At 38.3% G+C, this 12,523-nt stretch overlaps 1 protein-coding gene across 1 annotated transcript in view; it reads left to right on the forward strand.

Annotated features, from left to right (window-relative positions):
• The window catches only part of LOC117405486 (glypican-5-like), a 270,158-nt gene that overhangs the window by 129,920 nt on the left and 127,715 nt on the right, over positions 1-12,523 (forward strand). The window contains exon 6 of the mRNA XM_034008579.3: positions 2,693-2,813. Within this exon, the coding sequence (XP_033864470.2) occupies positions 2,693-2,813 (121 nt within the window). The remainder of the gene's footprint in view (positions 1-2,692; positions 2,814-12,523) is intronic.

Genomic DNA, 12,523 nt, shown 5'->3' on the forward strand with positions numbered 1-12,523 from the left:
ACACTCGCTGCCACCATATGTAACAAAACTTGCACCACTCGCGGTTCGTTTCCCCGACCCAACCGACCCAGGACACAGAAATTGATTTTTTTAAGCGCAGACGCGCTACTTTTAATAAACACAAAACAAAAACAAAATAAACAAAACAAACACCTAGCTCTTTCTTGAGCAATAACTAAAACTAACAGACTGAAGTGCATTAATTTGTTCCCAAAATTGCCACTGCCTGCTGCCTGTACAAACTCTTGGCAACAACAAAATTAGGTGTTCAGGAATCAGTGGCTACCAGTGAGACAGACGGGGAAGGTTACAGTCTCACGAGAAAAAAAAGCAGCACTGCCTTTCACAACAAGCCCAAAACAAGTGCAACCCATGTTAGAGTATGAGTGGTTATGCAAATTACAACCCGTGACTCTAAAAATTGATTATAAGCAGACTTGGCAACTGTGAAGGTAACCTCAGCTGCCAGTTCAATTGGACAGCAGCGATCTGAGGAGGCTTGTACTGTCAGAGATGCTCTCCTTTCTTTTAAGTTGTGTTGGATTTACTGCTGTGTTAAATACTAATGATGCAAACAAATAAAACACAATCAATACATTCATTTGCAATTTTATTTGGTCAGTTCTGAGAGAGCATCAACAACTTGGATGTTGTTGCGCTGTTTTGGGCGATCGAGCTGGCTCATGACATCCAGTTCACAAACTATATTTATTAACGTGGAGGGCAGACGCGCGTTGTCTTTGGACATAGCTGGGATCAAAAAAAGACAGGAATGAATTCAGTTAAGCAGCTCACTTGCTCTTCGTGTTTAACTTTAGCATAGTTTTTACAGCAAGAGTATTCTCAAACAGCTGCTTTAATACTATAACAAATGCATAACACAGTTCATGGTAATTGGTTTTATACAGAACTGTAAACCCACAATATATATACAACAGGACAGACCAGACACAGTAAAAAACAATAATGGAAAAAGGCCACCCTGCATTAGCATTAAGGTGCACTACTCCACTGCTAACCATAAAATCACCCATCAGCCACTATTTTCTGCCGTCTTGGAATCCACAGTAACAACTGACCTGATCCCTTGCAATATTTATAGTTAAGAATAAACACGCTCATTAACATTTACACATGAAATGCGGGTTTCCGTGCAAAACTGGGCATGGTTTTCTTGTGTGTTTAAATGAGATTTACCCTATCACTCTCTTTGGCAGTTTTTTTTCGGCCACAAACCTGATTTACCCGAGTAATTCTCCCAAACGTGCACGCATTGCCATTTCACGTGTAAACTGACCCGCATGGAAACCCTATGTATGTAAGCAAAACTAATAATCAACTTTTTTGCATTCTTGATGTTTGTCCATTTTAAAAATTCTGTTTATTCCACAAGAAACTGAATGATTTCCTAGGAGGATTCTGATGACATTTATGAGATGTAGATCCATACTGAAATGTCAGCATTGGTCCTCTTGCATGGCAGTAATGACCTGCAACACATGCTTCATTATTTTTTTTTTTTCAGTCTTAAAACATATTTATATTCCAATTTAACTAAAAGCATAATCAAAAATACTGAGCCATAATGTTGTATTGTGTTGCCACTTGTTTCAGTACATGTAACTTCACGTAGTAGTATTGTTCAGAGTTCATTTAAAACAATTCTCCAATGCAATAATATCTATGACTTGAACCCAGATGGGTCAGTCAAAACTCCCTTAGATCTTAGATCTTAGATCTTGAAGGTATAATCATTTTATCCTGTGCTGAGCACAGAAAGTCCTGTAGATTGAAAATTATGTTCGATCAAAGTCTTGTTCTGAATTCATCAGACCAAGAGAATTGTGGGTGTACTGTCGATGATATTTTATAAATATTAATTTCCAGATATTAGCTGTCTGTGCTATATTTTTCAAAGTTCTCTATAGCGCATTTTGGAATATTTATAGTTTAAACAGGATTGACCTTGTGAATCTAATGCTTCTGGATAATTTACACTTATCAGTTTTGTGATTTAGCATTTTTACTTTCATGAAAACAAATTGTTCTGCAGAAAACAGGCTTCCTTAGAAACTAACATGATGCATTACACCAGTTTCCTGGAAAGATTAGCACAGATGGTGGGTCTATTATTGCTCCAACATCAAATTCATCATTCTGGACTCAGACTAAGAAAATTAGCAGTGAGACCCACTGGTGTTTCTCCTTTCTACATCCCTGTTGGCTATTTGACGTGTCTTTGTGTAATTTTTACCCAGACAGTGCAAGTACAAAAAGAGACAGATTACTTCATTACAAGGTAGTACTAACAATATGCACATTAAATCAACTTTAGAACAGTTTAGCTTTCATGATAAATGTTGTAATCAACTTATCTAGTCCTTTATTTGCAAATCTATTAAACATGCATTAATAGTTCCTGGCAATAAAGTGCATTTTATATGGATGTGACCATGGCCCTATGGTTTCAAAGACTACCTATTATTGCTTTTATAACTACATATTCACTAGATTTTTTAAATTATTGTGATTGAAGTAGGGTGGTACCATCAACATTAAAATGGAAGCTCATTTGTATTGGAGGTATAACCATGTCCAGTAGTGTTTATTTTATTGGCCATCATTTCAGAATCTAAAGTTACTGGAATACAAAAAGTAACCCATTTTCAGTTACATCTAATTTATTTTTCAGTTATACTCTTCGAGTGGTTGGAAATGGAATTAAAGCTCAATCTGGAAACCCAGAGGTAAAAGTGAAAGGAACAGACCCAATGATAAATCAGATCATTGATAAATTGAAGCACGTCAATCAGGTAAGAAACAGTTTAATCTTGATGGTTTTCTGTACGTAAATAAGGTACATTACGGATTAAATCCGGTGTAAAAGTGGGGGAAAAGGGGGTTATAAATTAGGAGGCAATACAGGAGTTAAATGATGCAGATTAAAACGTAAAGCTTGATGTTTTAGAGGGGAAAAATCAATGTTAAGTTTTTTAATAATGCATTGTGCCTCGTTTGTTTTTTTTTACTGAAAACCAGTTTTATGGTCTTTTTTGAAGCAGAATCGATGGTTATTTAATTTCATTAGTAGAAATCAATGCACTTTAAAGGTATTGGATCTCTTGCGAGCAGCATTCTGAGTTAAATGTCAGTTTGTCACTGTGAGCTGTCTGCTTTCTTCTGGACCCATATTCTAGTTTAGGTTTGGATACAGAAACGTGGAGAGATGTAAGCAGCCCCTGTCTGATAAAGAATAAAAAGAATACACACAAGAACTAAGATTATATACTGTACTTTCCCAGTGCTGGCCCAGCTCACATTTTAATATCTGAAGCCCAGGTACTTAATTGCAGCATGAACAGTTCTTAGACTATACTGGTGTAGTATTGGATATGCGAGATTTGGTTTAAGTTGTTTTTAATGAGCACTTGCAAAGAGTCTGTAAACTTATTAGTCCTCTTCTAGTTTAAAAAAAAAAACTAAAAAACCATACAATTTTAAACCATTCAGACAGGTACAATAGGTTATAGACATAAACAGTTTGTTCCTGTCTGGTTTGTGATTTATTTGAGAAAAACTGAGTGAGTCTATAGAAGATAAATTGATATTATTGATTGTGGAATAAAAGCATGACCGTGACCATAATTGGTAAATTACTTTAAACTTTGTTATTCACTAAATGCTGAAGTTAGATTAGTATTTACTCCATTTTCAGTTTCTACAACAAATTATTGACACTTTGCTTCATGAATAGTAAACACTTTTTGTGTACAGTGGGAACAGCATGTTCTAACCACAGTGTCGACAAATCTTCCGTCAGAATTTGCACCGGAGGTTGGTGCGATCTGCAATTTGTTTAAACGGGCATTGCATGTTTAGAGAGCTTGAGCAGTGGTGTGCAAACATTTTATATGCCGTCCCTGTTACTTAGAATACATTGTCTTGCGCTTCCCCCTGCTGACACTATATTTTAACAGGGTTTTCCGGATTTAATGTAAATCGCATATTTTTTCCTAGATTTAACCACAAAAAGTCCAGATTTAGCTAAATATATAAATATCAACAAACACATTGTTACAAGTTTTCAAAATTGTGCTTTCAGATATAATTTATAAATGTTGAAAAGACATATTGTAAATTCAGCATTAAAAATCGCTGTAAAGATGTTGCTAGCAGCCTTGTACACAAGGCCCCCCACACACACATCTTTTACACAAGCACCCCCCCCACCCCCATCACAATAACACTCAAATATTAAATAGCATGCCTTACATATTTGTGGGTTTCTCTGATTTATCGCCTCCTACTTTACTATGTACTATACACAAGCCCCCCCCCCCCTCCCATCACAATAATCCCTAAAATAATTGGTAAATAAATTATAATAAGTAAATACTTCTTGCTGATTTGCATATTTGCTCAAAGTGGTCTCCACTTCAACTGTGATTTCCATTACATGAGAGTAGATGTTAAAACTTCATGCTGATTTGAACTCGGCTCTCGCCAAGATAAACACCAGCTAAGACGTAGCTTTACAGTAAACTAATGTGATCCATCTGCGTCTCCATCCATTTGTGTTTCCTTCCATCTCATGATGTAGATATCCTTCTGCCTGGTGTTGATGGCTGAAGTGTAATGCTGGCTCCAGGGATCAGCTTATTTTGCCTCCCCAGCGCATCAGCACACACAACGGCTGCAATGCTGGCTCCGGGGATCAACCACAGTGCGGTCTCCCCAGTGCATCAGCATGACAACCATCTGGATTGAGCTAAGTAGGGTACATCTCTGGGTCTTCAAGTGGGCACCTTCCATCCCCTGTGTTTCGTCGCCTAGCCCACGACACCTCAAGACGACTCGATGGTGATTCTGGCATCCCAGCATCACCCCCCTCCATCCCCCACTCACCTCAACCCAGATTACTTACCTGTACATCAGAGTTTCTTTCTTTTTATTGTGCTTGAGATCCCCAAACAGAATCTTTCTGTCTCAACCACAGCCAGTTGCTGCTCCTCTCTGCTGCTTCAGATAAGTTCACTGTGCGATGCAACTCTTGGCCACTGAATCCGACTTCTCTGAGAAACCGGGTTGTAGAGTGTGCCACAAATCCTCGACAACCCACCTCCCACTCGGTAAACCCGGACTCTCCATCCTCGCTGTTCCGCTTCAGCGGCTAGTTGAGCAAACCAAAGTTTCTTCCTCTCATACGCCTCATCCACAGCATCCTCCCATGGCACTGTTAACTCTACCAGGTGAAAAAGACTGATCCTGACCACAAGACAATATCTGGTCGAAGGTTAGTGGTGGCAATCTCAGGTCTAAAAATAACTAAAATCTGCCAGCATTTTCCAGTCTGTAGCAGCTTCCAGTTGTTCTGGGCGAGGCTTGGTTTTAACACCTTTTCTTGGCGGTTGCTCTCCTGGGCTGAGGAATGTTGTCTTTTGTGTGTAGTGTTTTGATGGAACAGGTGGCAACTTATTGGTCATGTTACACTTGTCTTCCAATGCTAAGGCCAAACATCGCAGCACCTGGTCATGGCGCCAAGTAAACCGTTCTTGGCTAAGAGCCACCTTACATCCTGTCAAAATGTACCTTAATGTTGCAGGTGATGAACACAAAGGACATGAGGGATCCTCTCCTACCCAGAGGTTTAGGTTCTGTGGTGATGGGAGAACATCATATGTTGACCTGATGAGGAAACTGATCCTGCTCTCTTCCATTGATCATAGGTCTTGCCAGCCAATCTTGCGTTGTTCCACACTCTCCCATCTCTTCCATTCTTCCTGCTTGGCCTGGGAAACGACCTTTACGCACCTCATCCTCTCCTCCTGCTTTTGCACCTCGTTGACTACCAGCTTCCTCCATTGAGCTGGGGCTGCCTTGTGCCATGTAGGAGGAACTGAACTGAGACCAAGACCCCCTCTTCCATGCTGAACTTGCCTCATGATGTCACCGATTCGAAGGGCAGCCTTTGCATCTTCCACGGCTTTCTTTGCTGCCCACTTCCAGTTTTCAACACAGGTGCTGCCTCCCTTACGCATTTGTTGCGTGACTCTACTAATGTAATTTCCAGTTGGACCTTGGCGCACTCAAACTCCTCGGTTAAAACGGAGACTGGTAGCTGCAGTATTCCTTTACTATAAAGTCCCACTCTGCTGAGGCAGCGTGGAACTCCCAACCATTTCCTGATGTATGAACTGATTAAAGCTTCCAGCTTCTCTACTGTTGTCAAAGAAACCTCATACACAGTCAGTGGCCACAGAAGCCTCGGCAGTAGACCAAACTGAAAGCACCAGAGTTTTAGTTAGTCCGGTAAAGCGCTGCTGTCTACGCTCTTCAACCCTTCTACTACTTGTTGTCTAACTTCTCCCACATGAGAGGCTGTGTGGTCCGGTGGTTAAAGAAACGGGCTTGTAACCAGGAGGTCCCTGGTTCAAATCCCACCTCAGGCACTGACTCATTGTGTGACCCTGAGCAAGTCACTTAATCTCCTTGTGCTCCGTCTTTCGGGTGAGACGTAGTTGTAAGTGACTCTGCAGCTGATGCATAGTTCACACACCCTAGTCTCTGTACGTCGCCTTGGATAAAGGCGTCTGCTAAATAAACAAATAATAATCGTACCATCTCCCAAGACTTTTCACTGGCTTCTCAGACACTGTTGGTATTGCCTCACCATTAATGTAGAACCTTTTATCTACTACTTTACCTTTAATTATAGAGGTGCTCCTTGATTTAGTTGGCTTGAATTGCATTCGTGCCATTCAATGTTATTGGTTAATTTGCCCAATAATCGATAAGTACAGGCTACTGTTGTAGTCATGTTTGTCATGTCATCCATGTATGCTCGAATTGGTGGTAGTTGCATTCCAGAAGCCAAGCGCTCTCCTCCCACTACCCATTTTGATGCCCTAATAATTACTTCCATTGCCATGGTAAAAGCCAGTGAAGAAATGGTGCATTCTGTCATTATTCCAACTTCTAGGCATTGTCATGTAGTGCTGAATTCTGAAGTTGAAAATCGAAATTGAAATCTCCAAAGTAGGCTTTCACTAAATTTGTTAATGTCATCAGTACACTGAAAAAATCAAGTGCTGCCCAAAGAAGTTCATGTGGCACTGAACCATATGCATTAGCCAAATCCAGGAATGTCACATGGAGCTCCTTCCTCTCCTTTTTAGCTGATTGAATTTGTTGCCAGATCACATTGATGTGTTCTAAGCATCCTGGGAAACCTGGAGTGTAACAGCCATTAATGTAATAACTAACCAATAATGTAATAATACTCTACATTGTAGAGTCTACAATGTAATAATTTTTTGCCTATAATGTAATATTCACCGGATAATGTAATAACTTAACCAATAATGTAATAACATTTTCTGCCCTATAATGTAATCATTTTTGGTTGTTACAGGGAGCCAGGTGGTGGTTTATCATTGCTAATATGCATTTAATTAAGTTTAGGTCTATATTGAATAAACATAACTATTATCAGTGCAGGAAAATAAGCTGTGTTCAGTGCTTGAGGCAGCTTGTAAATTAATAGGATTTTATTTATACTGAATACTAAATTTAATTAGTCAAAAATTTCACATGCTTTGTGAAATGTATTATTATTATTATTATTATTATTATTATTATTATTATTGTTATATATGCTGTCAAAAACCTATAATAACTGTCTGTTGGATTACTGTTTTTTGTATTCAAACAAAAATATTTTCACTGAAGAAAACACGATCACGCTGTCAGTGTAGTTAGCGGCTGTCAGTGCGGTCTACTTTTAAATGTTTTGAAGTTCTTCCTTCCTGTTGTATTTAGTTTTTTTTTCTATTTTTAGTAATATAAATGTCCAAAAAACAATATGCTACTCTGCCAGCTTTTACTTGCTGACATGGATAGTGAACCAGAACAACACAATATATCATTTGGCATCCTTATGATATGATTTCCATCTCAACGTATAGCTGAATACTTACTAATCATTTTTTACACTTGCCATTTTTTTTCTATGTCACATTTTTGGTTAAATATGAGGACATGAGTCAGTTTAATTTATAGTTTTTGATTGTTTGTTTCATGTCCGTCTACATTGTATGTATTAGTATTCAGAATTCCTCCCATCAAGCAGTACAACACACACTTTTACAAACCCACCCGTTTCATAGGCTGCAAAGTAAGAACATGTTTACTTTTGTTTCTATCACTGAGCCATACGAAGTGTTAAGTGCTTGGGGGGTAGATTGGAAATATGGCAGGTCTAAAATGAAAATGTGACATACTATTGGTTACCATGCCAATTAAGCAGGGTCATTTTAGTAAGTCTCCATCAGTTAATACTGCGTTAGTGAATTTTGTGACTATCAAAGCTTAAAAAATTGTCAATAACAAGCCTGTTTCTACTTTAACAATGGAACAATGAAACAAAAATGGAAATACATATTCTAACAAAAATCCCATAGCAACACCTGCTGTTCAATTATTTACGTTCCGTGCACAAGCTAACTGAATCAATACAAAATCTATTATCTTGCTTTGCAAGCGTGTCTTTCAAATTCAATAAAAGTATTTTTTAAAGATTAATTGTATAACCCAGTATAATTTCCACCTGCTGCTTTTTTGCAATTTTAATGTGTTTTTTATTAAATGCATTTAAACTAGATGTGGGAGATTCCACTGGGAACTTTGTTATTTTGGCAGTTTGCTGAAAAAATATTTTACTGACCGATTCTATTCTTTTTTTTTTTTTCTTATTAATTAGAATACTGAAGAAAACAAAATAACTGTTATGTTGCTGCTTAGAGGGTAATCCATGCATCCTAACAGCCACTTTGGACTTGTTCATTGAATCTTTGCAGTGATGGCCTATATGGTTCAGAGATTTCTTGGCTGGGCCAAAGCTTAACGTCTTACAGGCTGGGACTACTGCTTCAGCAGGATACATTACCACCCTCTCATGCATTTCACCTCACTACTGCTTCAGCAGGATACATTACCACCCTCTCATGCATTTCACCTCACTACTGCTTCAGCAGGATACATTACCACCCTCTCATGCATTTCACCTCACTACTGCTTCAGCAGGATACATTACCACCCTCTCATGCATTTCACCTCACTACTGCTTCAGCAGGATACATTACCACCCTCTCATGCATTTCACCTCACTACTGCTTCAGCAGGATACATTACCACCCTCTCATGCATTTCACCTCTGGAGACTTAGGTTTTAATATGGCTTTTAAGTCATAAGTGAAATTACAGTAGTTTGGAGGTCTTACCGTAGCCTCCATTCCATTAAAAACAGCTTTGCAAAATTGGCAGTGTTTGAGTGCCCTGAGTTTTCATGTCAGGACTGAGATACTGTTTGCTTGCTGTTGGGAAAGCTCTCAAAAAACATTTTTGATCCAGTTGCTCACTGTTATGGTCTGTGGAGATTGTAAAACTGGCAAAACAAACACTGTCAAATGTTTTATTTATTTTTTATTTTCATGGCAACTGACCAGGAGAACAAATGTTCAGTACCCTATGGCTTCCCTTAATGAACTGTGCTGTTCTTGTTTTAAATGATGTACAGCATCACTTTCACATAGAAGGGCAAAACTCCCTGCCTTACCTTAACTGAGTGTGCGGTTCTTATATCAGTGTACACTTTTAAGACAGTATAGTTTCCTAACATAACCTTGATCTCTGGCTTTTACACAGCACCTCTTCTCTTATACTTTGTCAGGGCTCAGAGACCTCTCCGCCAGATGTCACAGCTCTCCCAAAACAAATGCCAGTTGACAGATTGAATTCATTGGTTAGAATCCTACATTATAATCGTTTTGTGTTGCTTACTGATTTCTGCTAACTTACACAAATTACTTTTTTTTTGTTTTGTGTAAAACATTGTCAATTTGCAGGACTTGACATTCATTGCCACATGAGGCAAAATGTGACGTAGCAAATTCAAACTCTTTTAGCAATATCTACCCTGCAATTCTTCTTACTCTTCTTCTTAGATTCCCAGCCGTCAGCTCAGCTGCAAATGCCACGCTGAGGTCAGAGTTCACCAAATGAGTTTTTTCCGCAGGAGTTTCAGTCACAGACAATGTTATCCTTCGAAGGACAATAGATTTGCCAATCACAGCAGTGGTTTTAGATGTCAGGAACTGGATTAAATTGAAAATCCAAGTTATTAAATAAACATATGATTTCAATGCTACAGAGATCTTGTGCCCGGGGCACGTCTGAGTTGTTGTCAGGCACAGTTGTAATAGTTTTCTTGTGCCCGCCTTGCTACTTCACCGAATGACACTGTTCGCTTGCAGTCAGCTTCTAACAGAGTAACAGTTTAGTACCTTTGAGTTATGTCAATTGTATATCAACAACTTAATTTATTTATTTTCTCTCGCACATTGAATAAAAATGAATCAGCATTGCACCCAAAATATACGAACACAAAATGGCCACTAGAGTGCAGCATTTACAGACTGTCTGTAAATGTAAAATGTCCACTTGTATAACAGTACTGCAGGTGTGTCTTACTGTAAATTGGCTTAAATTGCATGTAGATGTTCCATTTCCAGAAAAAACATTCACATGATGCTGTGTATATTGCTATTCTTTGTCAGAAACCTAGAAATTAAAAAAACGGAAATCAAGAGGAAACCAATGTAGAACTTTTTTTTTTTAATGTGCTATCATTTTTGTTCTCTTTTGACCGTTGCTGCAGTACATTGTGATTTGTTGTTTACATGGTGCTAGGGGTTAACAAAGGGAATCATTGGTACAGTTACAGAAGTAGTTCCACCACAAATGATATTAAACACGTTATATTGAACCGTTTTTATAAGCTACCTGCATCAGTAGTGTAAAGCACTGTCTCCCTTTCAACTAAAAATAATGCTGTTGCTTGCTGAATATACTGAGTATATTTATTGCAGTGTTTGGTATACAAATACATGACCTCAAATGTCAGATGAGAGGTGTAATTCACTATAATATCAGGCATGTAAACATGCCTGATATTATAGTGAATTACACCGGAGTTGTTTATAATTTTACTCACGCTAATGTAGGGCTCTAATTAATTTTATCCGGTTATTGCACCAGTAAAATGAAAATAAGAATCCTGGATTGTTGTCATATGCATACATATTTCTGTTTTTATGTTAATAGCATAGCTTTTTAAATCTATGTTTGTAAATTCTGAGCTTTAAGAAAAAAAATATATAGCATATACAGGGTTAGGAAGCACAATTGAATCTCACACATCAATACTTTGACGAGTGTCATTGTGACCGGGCCTGCTTCCTTGTCTCTGGTTTTGTGGTAAACACTGTTTATTGTGGAAAGGAATAGGCCTTGAGCTAGCTCCTGGGTTGATTTAGATTCAGCAGCAGGTGCTGTCTGTGAGAGGCATGGAAATGCTAGGAAGGTGGCTTTTTGGATCCTGTATTCTTTTACGCTGTTTTTACGCAGTTCTGGACCTTATTGCCACTAAAAGACAAGCAGGTGTTTTTTTTTTAAAAACATTTTTTTTTATAAACATTTATAATAACAAATATTGCTAAAATATATACTGTGTCCAAACACATTTATTTGTAAATAAATACATTTTTCAGGATCAGGCTTCAACATGGTTAGGGCTGTGAGTTCTGGGGAAAAAAAAAAAAACACACTGCTAGTAAATCCAGGATGCTAACCTTAAACCAAGATTAAACTTTTCAACTGGCTCAATGCACTTTTACTGTTTGCCTTCAGGGCAGTGAATTAAAGGCAGTGGGTTCAAACATCAGATCCACAAGCTTGTCTGTGGCCTGAACTTAATGTGTGGCGCCGTTCCAAACAACAATCACACAAGGCACATGTTTTTGTCACTTTCTTAAGTGGTGGATATTTGTCCTTCAAGAGCATCTAGGAAATGAATGCCCTTAATCTCACTGCTAGCTGCTGATGAGGAATGGGAATTAGCAAGCACTTTTTCAGGGGGTTTAGTTACCAGATCATTACTACTCCCAGCAGAGGTCACTGTGTTCACTGTGAAAGTAAGGATTTGTTACGGGAAGAGGATCAAACAGGCATGGACTCTCTAACTCTCACTCTCTCTCTCTCTCTCTCTCTCTCTCTCTCTCTCTCTCTCTCTCTCTCTCTCTCTCTCTTAAACAGTACTTTATCTAATTATAGGATTTATGGAGCTAATATTTAGTGACTGTCCAGTCCTTAAGATCAGGATGAATATATTTTAGTTTTTTTTTTTTTTTTTCATTATACAGAGCCTTTTGAAATGCTGATTAAATAGTTTGAGTAGAGCATTCATTTCTATTGTGTAGTCTTTTACATGCTTAAAATAAAGTCAGAAAAGATACAGTACAGAAGCCAGTTTTTGCTTTATTTCTCTTTTAAACTGCCAATAGCAAGAATAGCAGTGCAGCAGATGTTATAAACGGAATGAACGTATGACAGGTCCTTGGCTTACTGTGAAACACAGGAATGTAATTTTATGGATGCTGTAGAGAGTCTTAAGATTTTGTGCTCTGTA

The sequence above is a fragment of the Acipenser ruthenus genome, chromosome 9, assembly GCF_902713425.1.
Source record: "Acipenser ruthenus chromosome 9, fAciRut3.2 maternal haplotype, whole genome shotgun sequence".
NCBI lineage: Eukaryota > Metazoa > Chordata > Actinopteri > Acipenseriformes > Acipenseridae > Acipenser > Acipenser ruthenus.